This window comes from Aedes aegypti, chromosome 2, assembly GCF_002204515.2.
Source record: "Aedes aegypti strain LVP_AGWG chromosome 2, AaegL5.0 Primary Assembly, whole genome shotgun sequence".
Lineage (NCBI taxonomy): Eukaryota > Metazoa > Arthropoda > Insecta > Diptera > Culicidae > Aedes > Aedes aegypti.
The window spans coordinates 128,545,479-128,563,106 of record NC_035108.1 but is presented as its reverse complement, the minus strand read 5'-3'; the positions used below and the strand labels follow the sequence as shown (position 1 = coordinate 128,563,106).

At 36.6% G+C, this 17,628-nt stretch overlaps 1 protein-coding gene across 15 annotated transcripts in view; it reads left to right on the top strand.

Moving 5' to 3' along the window:
* LOC5565828 (protein alan shepard) overlaps positions 1 to 17,628 on the top strand; it is a 765,716-nt gene that overhangs the window by 730,293 nt on the left and 17,795 nt on the right. For 9 of the 15 annotated variants that reach the window (XM_021842341.1, XM_021842338.1, XM_021842336.1 and 6 more), the window contains 2 exons: positions 12,367 to 12,425; positions 12,502 to 12,626. In XM_021842341.1, coding sequence (XP_021698033.1) covers positions 12,367 to 12,425; positions 12,502 to 12,626 — 184 coding nt within the window. The remainder of the gene's footprint in view (positions 1 to 12,366; positions 12,426 to 12,501; positions 12,627 to 17,628) is intronic. The other 6 variants (XM_021842342.1, XM_021842339.1, XM_021842348.1 and 3 more) reach the window with 1 other exon arrangement.

The following is a 17,628-nucleotide window of genomic DNA, read 5'->3' as shown; positions in this document are numbered from 1 at the left end:
ATCGAACTGATTGCTCATTTTGATACAATTATCAATATTAACCATTTCACCCATGGAATCATGTTTAGTGAATAAACTAGAGAAGACGTGACATTCTTAGAGGTGTTTTCCTAAGACGGTATCCAAGAAGTATTGCCAACGCTAGCTTTCACTATCGGGTTCAACGAAAAATTGAAGCCATGGGTCAAAACAAGGATCAAAAAGGGATCAATAGTAGAGAAAATAGTACTAAAAAGTACTGTTTTTGTAGCACTGAAAAGAACTGTGTTTTTTAGCACTGAAAAGTACGAAACACGTCATAACTGAAATTTCGACGATTAAAAATCGAACCGCTTTCTATTCGATTCCCAATTCCCCAGGGTCCAAACCATAAATACATTGATTGAATGCCTCTTTTTATCGCATTCTCAACCCGCAAAAACAAGCTCCGGAAATCATCCGGAAATTTATTCCATCCTCCTCTCTCTCGCTCTAAACAATACCGCAAATTATTCCCCCAACGAGATCGCTCCGGATTCGAACGCAGACCATCGACTTGATCCGTCATTCGCATTCGTTTTTCACAATATTTTATTCCTGGTTCATACAACGAGCGGCCTCTTCGGCCCGCACAATTCACCATCACCACACTCCGATAATTATTAATCCCGCAATCAATCTTTCATTCATAGAAATCGGCTTGAGCACAGAACCATATCGCTTTGGGGGCATAGTGACCCGATCAGGGAGGAAAAACACGAGGATAACAACCAGGGATAATATTTCGAAATCTCGTTTGTCCTAGTTTTATCTGAATTATAACAAAACAAGACATAATAGTTGATATTTAAATAATTGGTGATTACAAATTAGATATATTCTTCTTCTTCTTGGCATTACGCCCTCACTGGGACAAAGCCTGCTTTTAAGCTCAGTGTTCAATTATCACTTAACTGTTATTAACTGAGAGCTTTCTTTACCATAATTGCCATTTTTCGCATTCGTATATCGTTTGGCAAATACGATGATACTCTACCAGAGAATTCAAGGAAATTTTTCATTACGAAAAGATCCTGGAGCGTTCGAGAATCGAACCCGAACGCCTTCAGTATGCCTTTGTTTTGTAGCCGCGGACTCTAACCACTCGACTAAGGAAGGCCCCTAATGAGATATATAATTCCAATATTGAATAATTATTGTAATTATTATACTATTACAGGAAATGTTGCCAGATCATTATTTTGCAAATTATCTAAATATAACAAACACTGACATAAATAACAACTTTTGATATAAATGAGTTATTTTTCTGTTATGGACTTCTACTCGGGGACTGTAAGTGGATTGGTGCGATTTTGTGGTGGTGCGTTAGAGAGACCATTCTTGTTCGTATTCTAGCCTCCCCCTCAACACCAATGGCGTGGGGATCAGAGGGGATGAAAATCGTTCAATAAAGAACCCATCACTCTTCATTCCTGCTGCTGCTGCTTGCTGGTTTGGTCGTCCTCGTATCGATAAATGGAAATGGTTCCTATAACACCTTTCCATCATCATCAGCATCAGCAGAGGGCCTACAAAAATCGTATTTTATGTACGACGTGATTAACATGGTGGACGTGCCTTCGTTACGCATTACTGAAACAAATAGAAAGAATATGATCAATTTTTCTCGTCTGGTGAAAATCCATAACTGATGAGCGAATTCAATTAAACATCGAACTATTTAAAACACTGGACAGCATCTTATGACACCTGGGCAGTACCGTCTCATCATCATTGACAACTTTAAACATTTGTTGTGCCTAGATAAATTGAAAAAAAAAAACCTTGGAGCAAATATTATAAAAAACGGGGTATATTTGTAGAAATATTCTTCTTTTTCTTGGCATCACGTCCTCACTGCAACAAAGCCAGCTTCTCAGCTTAGTGTTCTTATGAGCCATTTTCGCATTTGTATATCGTGTGGCAGGTACGATCATACTTTATGCCCAGGAGAGTCAAGGAAATTTCCGACCGGGAATCGAACCCAGACACCTTCAGCATAGCTTTGCTTTGTAGCCGTGGACTCTAACTACTCGGCTAAGGAAGGCCCCAAAAATTTAGTGAAATATGTGGAGGGTTAACTGAAGAAATTCATTAAATAACAGCTGGAGGACTCTTTGAAGATGACCTCACTTTGAATTTTTTTTTAAGATTTCTTAGAGGAACGCATAAGACAGGCATTTCTGGAACAATCTATATCTGACGGATTTCACGCCAACTCGACAAAGGGATTGGCAGCACCCCTTCATAATTCAATGAAACTTTCTGGGTGTGAAGACTATGTGAAACTAAGATACTTTACATACTTTGTTTTTTTCAAAATCGATCTAGACTAACATTTGGAAAGGGTCAAAGTTTTTTTTTTACTTTTTTTATAAACCCGTATAACTCGAAAATGGTAAGACCTACAAAAAAGTGTTGTATGGGGAACTGTCGTGAAATTTCCTGACGTTTTAGAGAAAAATATTGAAAAAATAAAAACACATTTTCTACACTGAAAAAAATATTCAAAACTTTAAAGTCGATTTAAAAAAAAACGGCCATTTCAGATTTTGATCATCCTTAAGCAAAAAGTTTCGTAATTAAATTTACTAAAAGTCGTCCATACATTGCAAATTGGGCATATTTTAGGAAAAAAAGTTTTTCTAACATCGAATTTTTTAAGTCCCAAAGTTTTTTTTTTTTACTTTTTTTTATAAACCCGTATAACTCGAAAACGGTAAGACCTAAAAAAAAGTGTTGTATGGGGGGCTGTCGTGAAATTTCCTGACGTTTTAGAGAAAAATGTTGAAAAAATAAAATCACATCTTCTTCACTGAAAAAAAAATATTCAAAACTTTAAAGTCGATTTAAAAAAACGGCCATTTCAGATTTTGATCACCCTTAAGCAAAAAGTTTTGTAATTAAATTTACTAAAAGTCGTCCATACATTGCAAATTGGGCATATTTTAGGGAAAAAAGTTTTTCTAACATCGAATTTTTTAAGTCCCAAAGTTTTTTTTTTACTTTTTTTTATAAACCCGTATAAATCGAAAACGGTAAGACCTACAAAAAAGTGTTGTATGGAGGGCTGTCGTGAAATTTCCTGACGTTTTAGAAAAAAAATGTTGAAAAAATAAAAACACATTTTCTACACTGAAAAATATATGATTCAAAACTTAAGAGTCGATTTAAAAAAAAACGGCCATTTCAGATTTTGATCATCCTTAAGCAAAAAGTTTTGTAATTAAATTTACTAAAAGTCGTCCATACATTACAAATTGGGCATATCTAAGGGAAAAAAGTTTTTCTAACAACGAACTTTTCAAGTCCAAAACTGATTTTTTTTTTTCAAAGATTTTGTTCTAAACCGTCAAATATGATCGTGTTTTCAAGTTGTTTGAGTTTGAATCAGAAATAAATTGTATTTTTTATTGAGAATAGTTAAAAAACGGAATTATGCAGTGATTATGTTTTTTAAATGAATGCAATCTATGGATTTCGCCTCTGCCTATGAGAAAATCAACTCCGTCTAACAATCCGACGGATTTTTATGGTTCGAAAGATTGCAAACATTGAAAAGGAACAACCTGATCCATACCCCATTAAATTTTCTTCTAGAAAATACTACTAAACGTACCTGCGTTACAAGCCAGATGAATAAGAAATAATGTTTGTATTGTTATGTCCGTTAACGACCTGAGTTACTCAAAAATCACCGCGTGAGTGTATAGAAAGATAGGTATTTAACTTATAATTGTCGTTCTACCTATGCATATAACTATTTAAGCTTGATGTCAAGAAAACTCTTTTCATTTTATCTAAGTCATTTGTGAAAAGAAGTTAAAGATGGATCAACAAGATTTATCGCGCATTAAAATTTCGAGATGTTGCGCCGATTTAAACAATCCTAAGTGCAGGCGTAGCCAGTTGCGAAACTTGTCACCAACAATGATCGAACACATACGTGCTATGGGATATAGTCATCAGCTTGATGAAACTATGCATATATATAAATATCATTGTTTTATGCCTATTAGTGATACACAAATTGCAGCCAAACGGTATACCAATTCAGAGGATGAACGTAAAATAATGTAAATATTCATGTGCAGATACTACGTTTTAGGTTATATAGCAATAATACAAATAATGATGCATGATAAAAAAAAACCATGACTTTTTTTTATAAGCATAATATTGACCCTTTCCAGACACCTGTTAAGATTGGCTTTGACCAAATAAGAAATAAAATATTATTGTGATATCATTCCAACCATTAAAAACCCATCGGATTGTTAGACGGAGTTCATTTTCTCATAAGCGGTTTGGTACGAGATCAATTGTATTTAATTAAAAAAAACTGTATAATTCCGTTTTATTTCTTTTAACTACTCCCAATAAAACAAATATAATCTATTTTGTGATTAAAACTCATTTATCACTTCAAAATATGAGCATACTAGACTATTAAAAGCGAAATAAAAAAATTTTGGACTTAAAAAATTCGTTGTTAGAAAAACTTTTTTCCCTAAAATATGCCCAATTTGCAATGTATGGACGACTTTTAGTAAATTTAATTACGAAACTTTTTGCTTAACGATGATCAAAATCTGAAATGGTCGTTTTTTTTTTTCAATCGACTTTAAAGTTTTGAATCATTGTTTTTTCGGTGTAGAAAATGTTTTTTTTTATTTTTTCAATATTTTTCTCTAAAACGTCAGGAAATTTCACGACAGTCCCCCATACAACACTTTTTTGTAGGTCTTACCGTTTTCGAGTTATATGGGTTTATAAAAAAAGTAAAAAAAAACTTTGACCCTTTCCAAATGTTAGTCTAGATCGATTTTGAAAAAACAAAGTATGTAAAGTATCTTAGTTTCACATAGTCTTCACACCCAGAAAGATTCATTGAATTCTGAAGGGGTGCTACCAATCGCGTGTCGAGTTGGCGTGAAATCCGTCATCTATATATCTTGAAATCGGGCTATCGTATTTTGAAAATCCGCTATAGCTATCTGTGCCCTATTACTTGTCTTTGGAAAACAAATGACCCACTTATCCGAGTTTATTTACGCAAGAAGACAATGGATTTTTTCGCAACTAAAATGTTTACCAACACCTACAATTGAAGAGCTAAGCTTATAATGCTTAAACTACACCCTCTCAGTTTTCAAACCTTGAATAAACACTGCAGCATGGTTCGTGCTGCAAATGCTAAATTAAACGCCTACGTGGCGTCGCTTTTGCCTCTAGCAGGTGGGTGGGTGGTGTTGCTGCAACGTTGGAAATTTCAATTGCGGATAACGTAGAAACGTGACCATCGTTCTTGGGAGGAAGCGTTGTTGGAGACAAAAAAAAACGTTCCGTCCGACAATGACGACGGGGATGGCTCTGGACCCAAGTTGATTGGTGACAACATTCTCGCTCCCTGGCCCTGTCCTGGTTGGGCGGCGCACAGTGGTACCGGTCATGGGCCAAAATTTAAAAAAATAAGTAAGGGGTCTTCCTTAGCCGAGTGGTTAAAGTCCGCGGCTACAAAGCAAAGCCATGCTGAAGTTGTCTGGATTCGATTCCCGGTTGGTCCAGGATATTTTCGTAATGGAAATTTCCTTGACTTCCCTGGGCATATAGTATCATCGTACCTGCTACACGATATACAAATGCGAAAATGGCAACATTGCCCGAGCAGAAGAAAATAACTTCTGAATACCATACTAAGGTATTCCATACCAGATAATTTCCAATACTTACAACCTGAATGAGGTATGAACGAGCCCTGCATAAGAGGTAAAATACCTCAAATAATATCTCAAGCATATTCTACGAACACCAAACTGATAACTAGATCAGGTATTGTACACTGAGAGGCAAAATAAAGTGCCCACCTTACCAGTTTTCGCACTTCTCTCATTGATTTGGTTCAAATTAAAGTTAACACACTTAAATCCTCTTTGATATTTTATTTTTGATATTATTTTAAAGTTGCACTTACGAAATTTTGATAAAAAAAAGAATTTTACTCAAAGAAAAAGAAAATCAATTTGTATTGAAAAAAAAAGTAGTGACAAAAATAAGTGCCCACTTCCTTCTTAGCTCCAGAAAAGATGATTTAAGAAAAATAAAAAGCAATTTAATAGTTAATGTGTCCTCCTTTGGCCAAAAGGACTTGCTGGAGGCGCTTCGGCATGCTTTTCACCAGGTTTTGTAGGTGTTGTGGATCTAGTTCTTCCCAGGCGCGCTCCAAGGCTTCAAAATAATTATTTTTGTTGGTAACACCGGTTTTTTCAACCCTGGCATCGAGTATCGCCCACAAATTCTCGATGGGGTTGAGGTCTGGGCTTTGTGGAGGCCATTCCAACGGTTTAATCCGACAAGACCGGAAGAAAGACTTGGTCTTCTTGGCAGTATGCTTCGGGTCGTTGTTCTAGAGAAATATGAATTTCTCTTCAAGGCCCGTCTGGATCAGCGAAACCTCCAGATTTTCCCGCAAGATGTTAATGTAGGAATCTGCCGTCATTATTCCGTCGATTTTCACGAGGCTTCCTACTCCACCCCATGAAAAACACCCCCAGACCATCACATTTCCTCCTCCATGCTTCACCGTTCCTTTGATGTGGTGCTCTGCACCACACACGAGCCCGCCGCTTTCGGTTAGACAGCTCGAGCTTCAGGAGCGCCACATCCAAGGAACGGTGACGCATGGAGGTGTGATGTGATGAAATGTGATGGTCTGGGGGTGTTTTTCATGGAGTGGAGTAGGAAGCCTCGTGAAAATCGACGGAATAATGACGGCAGATTCCTACATTAACATCTTGCGGGAAAATCTGGAGGTTTCGCTGATCCAGACGGGCCTTGAAGAGAAATTCATATTTCTCTAGAACAACGACCCGAAGCATACTGCCAAGAAGACCAAGTCTTTCTTCCGGTCTTGTCGGATTAAACCGTTGGAATGGCCTCCACAAAGCCCAGACCTCAACCCCATCGAGAATTTGTGGGCGATACTCGATGCCAGGGTTGAAAAAACCGGTGTTACCAACAAAAATAATTATTTTGAAGCCTTGGAGCGCGCCTGGGAAGAACTAGATCCACAACACCTACAAAACCTGGTGAAAAGCATGCCGAAGCGCCTCCAGCAAGTCCTTAAGGCCAAAGGAGGACACATTAACTATTAAATTGCTTTTTATTTTTCTTAAATCATCTTTTCTGGAGCTAAGAAGGAAGTGGGCACTTATTTTTGTCACTACTTTTTTTTCAATACAAATTGATTTTCTTTTTCTTTGAGTAAAATTATTTTTTTTATCAAAATTTCGTAAGTGCAACTTTAAAAGAACATCAAAAATAATATATTACAAAAGGTTAAGGTGTGTTAACTTTAATTTGAACCAAATCAATGAGAGAAATTCGCAAACTGGTAAGGTGGGCACTTTATTTTGCCTATCAGTGTAATACCTCAAAATACCTCAATGATACTTGATGGATTTTCATATAAAAGTGAAATTTTTCAATAATAGTTCAATAGCTAAACCAATAGACCTCAATAGCTGTCTAATACCTCAATGAAGTATTTTTAATTGTTTTAAAGATTTTTTAAAATACCAGTATAATACCACATTGAGGTATTGACAACTGAACAATACCTATTTCTGGTATGATACCAAAATTTGGTATGCAAAAGTTATTCGGGAGTTATTTATTCCTCCTCGGGTGGCAAAGAAAGCTCTCAGTAAATAACTGTGAACGTGCTCATAAGAACACTAAGCTGAGAAGCAGGCTCTGGCACTAAAATTGGGACAGGGCTTTAGGACCCTATTGTAGAAAATATCAAATCAGCAACAACTAATCATAACGAAATCGAAACTCAATCAACTAATTTTTATTTTGTTAGGTCGTTTAAAAAATAAGTGTACATATATTTTTTACGATAGTCAAAGTTGGTGGAAACTATTTCAGTACCCAATTTTGCATGTAGGAAACTATTAAATTTTCAATCCAAATGGCTATTCATGAGATGTTGTTTGATTTCTTATATTAATCTGTATGATTCAAATGGCGTTTGGCTACTAGTGTCAATTTGATAATATGAATAATTTTTGATACAGTCATGACAAAATATAGGTCAAAGTTTCTGCACAACATAGCACGTATTACAAAAAAATACTTACTAGATATTTCGTATCTCGATATTGAGTTAGAGAACAATAGTAAAAGTTCATTTTCATGGCTACCTTGATGGTCCCTAGGATCACAGTTGCACTGGTTTTATATTCTCTAACTCGATACCTCCCTAACTCAATGGTGCCTTCAATATCGAGTTATGGAGAGTTGACTGTATAATAATATATTGGGGGGGCGATTCCAAAATGTATTGGTCTCAAGGGGTGAAAGTCAAAACAGTTTTGGAAACACTGCTATAGATCATCGTTCATTATGATGTTTCCTCATTGATTATAGAAAAGTATAAAGCTCGGAAAGTTACACTTATGTATCAATTTTCAGCGAAACACGCTATTCAAAAATTTCAGTGTGCAGTATGGACTGCACTGTAATAAATATTAATGATATGAAGAAGGTTCATATTACATTCGACTCTGGAGCCTCCGGAGCCGGCCTTCTGATACCTGATACCATCGAGATAGGGAGAGATCGAGACATGGAACAAATTCTAATGAATAGGTACTCGATTGAAAATCACTTCGTTGCCAGGAATATTTAAAACAAACTGACGCCATCTCGTCTTCGCAAATTGTTTTGAATCCCTAAAATCTAGTCCAGGTACCTTTGATATTGGGCACAATCACATCGAGATAAGGAGCCCAGACAACCAAAACGTACGTATAACTAAGGCTATGTATGTGCAAAATTTCACTTATAATATGTCGCAAAGAGGCCTTCTACATACAAAAGTGGAGGCGATATACGTGCATAGATTATGTGATAAATAATAATGCGAGTGTTTAAATATTCAACCAAAACTAACCTGTGATCTTATGCGAGTTAACCTATAATAACAAATGTTGATTTGACAGCTACTACGACCTACTTTGTACGAGTGTACGGTACGAAACAAAATGTACAAATGAACTCAGAAAAAAGCGGTTTATGCGAGGTAACTCATCAATCTGATGATTTTTTTCACCGTGTGATGCGCTGCCGTTATACGCATAATTGTCCCATGTTCCAAAATATGCAATCGAGAAAAACGCGTTTAAAGATTTTAACACATTTAGGCCTCGTATTGACCAAGTGTGTGGTAAATTAAATTAAAATCTTTACAGTAGTATAAAGAATAGTGTGTTCATTAGAGTCAAGAGTTTTTGTTATGGGAAAAATGTAAATTTAGCTACGAAATTCATAGTGGGACTGTTATGCCTAGAAATACGTGGATTTTGATGAATTTCTACGCATAACAGTCCCACTGATTGTAGTGATCAATTATCTGCTAAGCATACTGCTGTAGATGACCGTTCCTATGTATATATTGTACCGAATGTAGAGGACGTATATCCTCAAGACTATGTTAAGGCACCTAATGAAGGCTCAAGTGACATGTGCCAAACGGAGCCACGTGTAGGGAAATGAGAAATACGATTTTATAGTCTGAGATGGAAAGCAAAGTTTTCTGTTCGTGTGATAATGAGAAAATGTATGAGTTAGTGAAAAGAAGAGTGGATGAGTAAGTTAGAGAGTTTATATGATGTAATAAATTCCTATATCGACACTTCCAGCTGCAGGCTTGACAGAAACTCATCGGCGAATTCAAGGTTATTTAGCGGAGTAAATATTCATCTCAAAATTCAAGACACAAATATTCACCCGATTTTACATTTCTTTGGACTTAGTTTACAAAATCATCGCAAATTAAGTTAAAGAACCGCCAACATATTTGCCACTTACATCGAAGAACCAGTTATCCAGAATAACCAGGTCATCCAAAATCTCTTGAACTATTCTTCTTTTGACCTGATTTGCAAATTCATGAAGTTTGGGAACTAAGTTTCAGAACCGACACTTTAGTGGCCATTTCCCCCAGGAAACCAGGAATTCGGAACAATCCTGACCACATGTCGGTCATTCAAATACATCTGAACCACCTTTAGTGAAAACTGATATGTCGCAAGCCAGGTTTCAGATTCGCCAATATGATGGCCACTTCCACCAGTGAACCGGTATTCGGAACAACCCAGCATGTGGCAAAGTCATCCAAATGATGGTCGAACCATTTTTATTTAGACTTGGTTTGCTAAATCATGAAGTTGATTTGTCGCAAGCCATGGACTCGAAATTAAAGTTGTTACTGATTCTTAAAGTGGGATTACTTCAGTGCTCCCCGCCGTGAATTCAAAATTACGGTAAATTTCTAATCGAAAACCGCGGTTCCAAAAAATAGAAGAATTTTGTGATTGACCCTGAAAATTCAACTAAAATTAATTGAGAAACGGATGGGAAAAAATATTTTTATATTGAAAATTTCAATCAAAATTGACGTTGGGCTCGCATGAATGATGAATGCATCCCGATAATACAAACACATAAAACAGGTTGTGTTCCACATGGGATGTAAAGCCAACGTAAGAAGATATTCAAAACGATTTTCCCATACTCCAGCTAAATAAAAATTGCCTACTGAATATTTTGTTCGAGATCAGCGCAGCGAATTGTATAGTGGGACAGTTATGAGTAGAAATTCATCAATGGGACAAATTGACTTGGCTTGCTTTTCATTGAGTTTCCGAACAAAGTTAATTTTTGGTAAGTGTTTTCTAAAACTATACGTAAAAATAAACTGTTTGATGAAAAAAAGTCAAAATGCACAAAAAGTAACATGGGACAATTATGCGTATAACGGCAGTGCGGGTTTGATGAATAAACGAGTTATTACGTGAACTTTTATACGACTTGTGGTTGTCTAGGAGGATATCGAGATATGAAAATGTATGCAGAATAAAGGGGCCGAAAAAATCATCCATATATGGAGAGATATAGATATATAGAACATCGAGATGTGGAGAGTCGACTGTAATTCCTGTAAATAAAGAGTAATTTGATTTAAAAGTCATTTCATTTAAAGTAATATAATAACACTGCGTAACAAAAATGACATTTTTGCGTGTCTCAAGGATCAAAATATGTGTCTCGAGTAGATTTGAGGTTGCTGAATCTGATGCCATTTTCAAAAATGTTCCAGCACGTCACAATTTTTAGCTACAGGTCGCCAAAGTTGCATAAAACATTGATTTTATTGATGTTTATATAATTTTAGTAAAATTTAGTATAATTTATCGTAAATTTTTGTGATCAAATCCACTGAGCATGCTATTTTGCACTTAAACTTTCATTTTGGAATAAATTTGGTTGAAATTGCGCGATTAAAATTAAATTAAATCGATTTTTTCGACATGTTTTCTGTCTCCATATAAAATTCTTCGTTTCTCTTATATGGGAATATACAATACTTTTTAAAACCATCAAAAAATATTTTATCCGCATAGAAAGTATTATATAGTTTGCCGATAAGTATTGTTAAAAGATAAAGTTTGAATTCTATGGCAAATTAAGCATATAAATTGCCATACAAGCTGGCAAACTTGCATGCAAGTTGGCTAAAATAGTCATTTTTTGCATTTTCAACAGCCAATATCTCAAAAACTAGACGTGCTATGATATTTCTGGAAACGACAATGGATTCAACAACCCTTAATTGAGTGAATAGCGGTATTTTGGTGCTTGAGACAAAACGTGTTCCGCAGTGTAATGTTTCAAAATATCGTAAACAAGTGAGTAAAATTTTGCTTTTGTAAGAAACTTTTCGCTTCTCAGAGATGGCGTAAAAGTTTATTTTTAGCAGTTAAAGGATGCATTTTTTTGTACTGCAGATTTATGTTGAATATAACTGGAACTATTTTTCAAAGTTGTCTTCCTCTGATGGTCCTCGGGTGTTGTTTATGACCGCTTCGTAGAACAGAATGAAGCACTGTTCCCTGTTTGTGTATTCAGGCTTCGTACCGGCTGCTATTTTCTTCCACTTGCTTGCGTTTTTCTTTTTCGTCCGCTTCATTCCGGCAATCACCACATAATTTTCCTTGTGAGAAAGATGAATGAGGTAAAATAATGTAGGACATGGAAAACATATTAAGGACCTCCTCCACTTATTATGACGATAATAAGAGAAGCATTTGTGGAAAAAATGAGAACAATATATTATGCGTGGCGTATTATGGGATGGCACAATGCGTCAAAGCGAAAGATTAATCACCGGGGATTATGATTGACTTCAATGGAGACGACGCAGTACTTTCCTAAGGAAAGAAAGTAATCACTTAAGAATACGTTTTTTAATTGCTTTTTATTTGCGTTATCTTTCAGATACGGTACTATCATCTCCACAAAGGCAATATTAGATAAAACAACAAACAAATGTAAAGGTAGGTGAACATTTTCCACAGTTTTACCTCGTCCCAAGGTTGCGATCATAAATCTGGTGTCCTTCTTCCCGCACAGGTTACGGATTTGTTGACTTCGAATCACCGGCGTGCGCCGAGGGTGCCGTCAAAGGTCTCCAGTCGAAGGGCATCCAAGCTCAGATGGCCAAAGTGGGTATCTGGGTGCTACATAGGCCGGCCGTTGTACGTTTGTTTGCATGCAAGTAATACTTACCCCATCACCAGAGCAAACTCCCTGTCCACCACCTTCTAAACGCCATCCTTCGTTTCCTTTTTTTCCTCAAACACTCAAAACCTCACCGAATTTTCTTCCTTTCTTTTCGGTATAATTTATTCTTTTGTACTCTTTTCGTTTTCCCCGGGATCAAGCTTTGATCTGCGTCCCAACTTTTTTTCAGGAGCGCATTGAATCGAAGTTTACCTGTTTTTTCCTGGAAGTTTATTCTTTCTCGTTACAGAAATTAAAGTCTAATTCCAACCGTTTTCTTTCCATTTTCCAGTTATGTTTTCAACTGATATTGGGAAAAAAGTAACTTGTTTGCAGGTTTATAATTTTTACACCATCCCGGACTTATTGAACACTTTTCATATTTCAAATGGTTGTAATAAATTATAGTTTTCGAGCTAAAATGAGCTTCCTAACTGAAACGATTGGTTGTTTTGTGCTGTTTTGACGACTGTATGATTATTCAAGATTAATTATATCAGAGACATATGGAACTTCAGAATCATTTTCAAAATTTTATCCTTAACTTCCTGGTATTACAACAGTTGGTCCATATTAGTACAGCATGTAACTTGACCGGCTTGAAAATTTGTTTGAAGATCAAAAGCTTGTTCTTAAGACAAAATTTTGTGTTTTCTGTAAATTATTAAATACAGACATTTTAAAATATTTGTTACAGTTGGCATGGATGCCCTCAATGTGATTTTGACAGTTAAACTTTTGTCTAGCATAAGCCCTAGCCTGATTTACATCAATTTAAAAGCAGTCTGTTGTATACAAGCTAATTTCGTTTACCTAAACCTGCATAAGAATACCGTTTTTGTGCATTGAGCTTTACTTCATTCAAGTTTTTCCCTCTGGGGAAGTAACTATACTGGCACGCTGCCATTATTCAACGTTTGGCTTGTTGAACAAACACGATACCGATAAAGTAGCTATTCCTCTTTCAAAAATTACATTGACGTCGTCCACATATGCAATGTGAGTTAAGATAAGACTCCAGAAAGGGGAGCATTTCCCAGCGGTTCGCTACATAAAAGATTCCCGGCTAAAGCGTTACGACATGCACACTTATTAAGTCTACCGTTACAATAGCGCGAGTCGCACAAAGGACCTTTCACAAAAAACAGGAGAAAAACGAAAATAATGGATGTGAATACGCAGTTTCCCAGTCTCCATTGTAGTCAGGCCTAGTCTCTTCCAAGTATCCTGGGCATAGAGAAAAGAAACTTTAATTCTGCACAAACCTCAGGAGCACCCTCCAACGGTGAAAAGTTTAAATCAAAATTTCAACTTCTCATTGAATTAAATTTACCCGAAACCCCTAGAAAGTGGAAGTACTTGAAAGCTGCATACCACTTTTTTGCACTTTGCAATAGATTCGAGAAAATCCACTCCAGAAGCATTGCGACCTTTCTAATTTTTTAACTGTAACCACCATACAAATAAAACTCTCCCGTTTTTTGTGTGTGCACGTTTCCGGATTCCTACTTGCCAGGAGAATGTTAAGTGGTTTATCCTTCCCCCTCCGCCATAGATGGAATTGCATTTTGTGGCACTCGGGGGAACATTGGCGGCTGCTTGTGAATGTATGTATGTGTGTAAAGTTCGTTCTTTTAATGTAATTGTGCGAAAGTATGAATGTTTTTGCACTTTCGCTAAATTACATTATAAGGTGCATTGCACATGTGCCTTTAACTGTGCTCTCATCAGACAGAGCCCGCCCCGTCCCGCGGTTAAAAAGAAGACCATACCGGGTGGAAAAGTTGATTCTAGCACAAGGCCACAAGCTGCCGTATACTGACTGTTGAGCACTTCGGGATAATTGTTTTGGGAAATTGTGCTGAAAGTTGAACTATGGCGTGGTTGAGTTAATTTCCCGTAGAGTGGAATTGTGAGAAAAATCCCGATCTTGGAGCAATGTGCAAATTTCTGGAAATTGTTGCGGGCTTTGAACGGTAAGCGCTGAATTGTGATAGAGATGTAATTCCACGAACATATGAAGAAAAGTATCTAACGAGGACGTTTTATAGCATCTTCATTTGCTTCGCTAAAATTTTTTTGATACTAAGGACACCATGGAGTTGTTAGTATCTACGGCTATTTTATACAGTTTTTACATTTCACTTGAATGCCCACAATGTGATTTTTTAGAGTTAAATTTTTATCATAAAATTTTTATTCGTTGTGCATTGGGGTCATTTTTGGTCAATCGGCACGATAAAAGAGCTGTACGAGATAGAAATATGAAGTTTCCTGTCTTCTCCTAACTTCTGGACACGAGCATTTTCATGCGTAGAAGCTTTCAGCAACCTTTAGGAGCGGCGCTATAAAAAATTGGGGCATTCTGCATTATGGGTAAAAAATGACCCATGACTTTGGAGCGAAATTCCATTTTTAATCCGATTTACGTTCTTTTAGCTTCATATGAAAGATATGGAACTCTAGAATGAAGTGTTCCGGAACCGATTTCGGTAGTGTGTGATGTGGACATGTTCAGACCATCTCAATGGTAACCATTTGCTTCCTGGCTTTACGTCCTTAAAAAAATGTTGTAAATTGGAAAAGTCTATTTTCATGCACATATTTGCAGCATCAAACAAATCTTCGAACTATTTAGTGTTATACCTATAAATAAATGAAAAATGGAATTCAGTACTATACCATTTAATTCCACTAGTCCACTAGATACGCGTAATTTAGTACTATACCCTTTAATTCCACTAGAGTGGAATTAAATGGTATAGTACTAAATTCGGTTTTTTCATCTACTTTTAAATATTTGTTTCTGTGTATTAGTGAAAAGACAACTGATGAAATATAACTTTCGACAGAAAACGGAGTTTTGGAACAAGTTCCAAAAGAACTCCTATAAATCTTCGAAGAAAACATGTTTTCTTCAAAAATTCATTTCGGAATATCTCCAGAGACTCTTCTACAGTTTCTCCAGGAACTCTTTCAAAGATTCCTCTGGACATTTTACTAGGAATTCTTCCAAGATAATCTCCACCCTAATCCAAACAGCGATTTCTCCAGGGATTTCACTAACGATGCCAGAGTTCCCTCCAGTAATAATTTTGTTCACAACCAAATTTTCTAGACCGGTTCCGAATATTTCAACCAAATTTTCTAGACCGGCTCAGGAATATTTCTAAAGGGATTTCTCTAACGGTATTGTCAGGATTTTCTGAAAGAATATCTGCCGGAATGCCTCAGAAAACTTTGCAAAGAATTATTGCAGCTATAACTTCAAGGATTCCTCTCATGATAGTTCAAGCGATTTCTCGTAACATTCCTCTGAAAATCATATCACAGACTCATCTAAGGGTTTCTTAAAAAAAAATCTACTGATAGTTTTCCAAAGATGTCTTCCAGGCTTTCTTCAGGTTTTATTACGACAAGTTCTTCAAGGATTATTTCAGACTAGTGGTCCCGGCAAACTTCGTCTTGCCATCAAGTAGGCTGTTGAAAAACGCTTTTGATCGTCTCATATAAAATGACAGACAGACGCTCGTTTTTTTTTTCAACTTTCCCGGTGAATATCCTGGGATTTTTATACACACGAACACGTCGGAACCCCTGACGAACAAAACTGAGAAAGAATCTTTCCAATCCGTTGACCCGTTCGTAAGCCATTTCGTGACATACAAACACCATTCCATTTTTATTTATATAGATTATTTATATAGATATATTTCCAGTAATTTCTCCAAAAAATCCTCAGATAGTCCTCTCAAGATTCCTGAGATTTCTTCCAGGGATTCTTTCAAAGATTCCACCAGAAATTCATCTAGAGATCCTACAAGAAATGACTTCATGAATTGCTGTAGATGATTCCTCAAGAGTTTTTTTTTTCATGGAATCTCCCAGGAAAATCGCATCATGAATTATTCTAAGGATTTTTCCTGGTTAACCTCCAGAGATTCCCCTTGAAATTTCTCAAGAGATTTTTTATGTGCGTCCAAAAAATCCTTCAGGGATTTCATAAAAAAAATCCTTAAGGGTTTCATTCGCAAGTTGTTTTGGTTCCTCCAGGAACTGCCTTCCTGATGAAGTTTTTTTGGAGGAACATATGATCTAGAAAAAAGTCCTAGATTAATTCCCAGTCCAATTCCCTGGAGAAATTCTTGTACGTCCTTGTAGAAGGGTTCACGATGAAATCTCTGGAAGAATTCCTGAAAAAATCCCTAGAACATCAAATTCCTGACGAAAAGTGGCTGAATTGGGAATCGAACCCACACCCTATGACACGATGCGCTTAAGTGCCTCACGAGACTAACCGCACGGCCACGAGGCCCACGAAATTTCTGTGGAAACCCAGGAGAAATCTCTAGAGGAATCCATGAAGAGAAATCCCAAAAGGAATTTATGTAGCGATTTTACTGGAGGATTCGTAGAGATTTAAAAAATGCGTTGCTAATTGAGTCATTACCAAACGATAATAAACTCATACGACAATGCCGGAAAGTAGGCCATTCCATGATGGGTTTGCTGTGCTGAAAAACTACCTATTACAATAAGAAATTGCAAAAAAGTAATTGAAAACTTCTCAGGTAAAACTGAATGCACGCTCTATCTGATTCGTGCCTGTATTGTCGAGACAAAACTCACACAAAGAAGAATTCAACAATGAACGATCTAACTGAGGGTCTGCGTTGTTGACTGTATATTGAAATATGCAGACACTGTATCGAATATTAATTCTAAGCGTCAAAGCAGCACAAAACCCTAACGCCCATCGTATTTCAGAAAGCTCAAAGAAAAATCTATCGTATTCGAAACACCAACCACCCATCTCTCCACCTTTCCATCTCCTTTGTCTGTATCCTGCCGTCCCTGTTCATAACAACACCATGCACAACACGAATCCTTTAATTCTGCAACAACGATTGTCTCTAACCCACGGCAATCAAGCCAATCAAGCAACTTCCTAACAAGAACAAAAATAATCACCGGTAC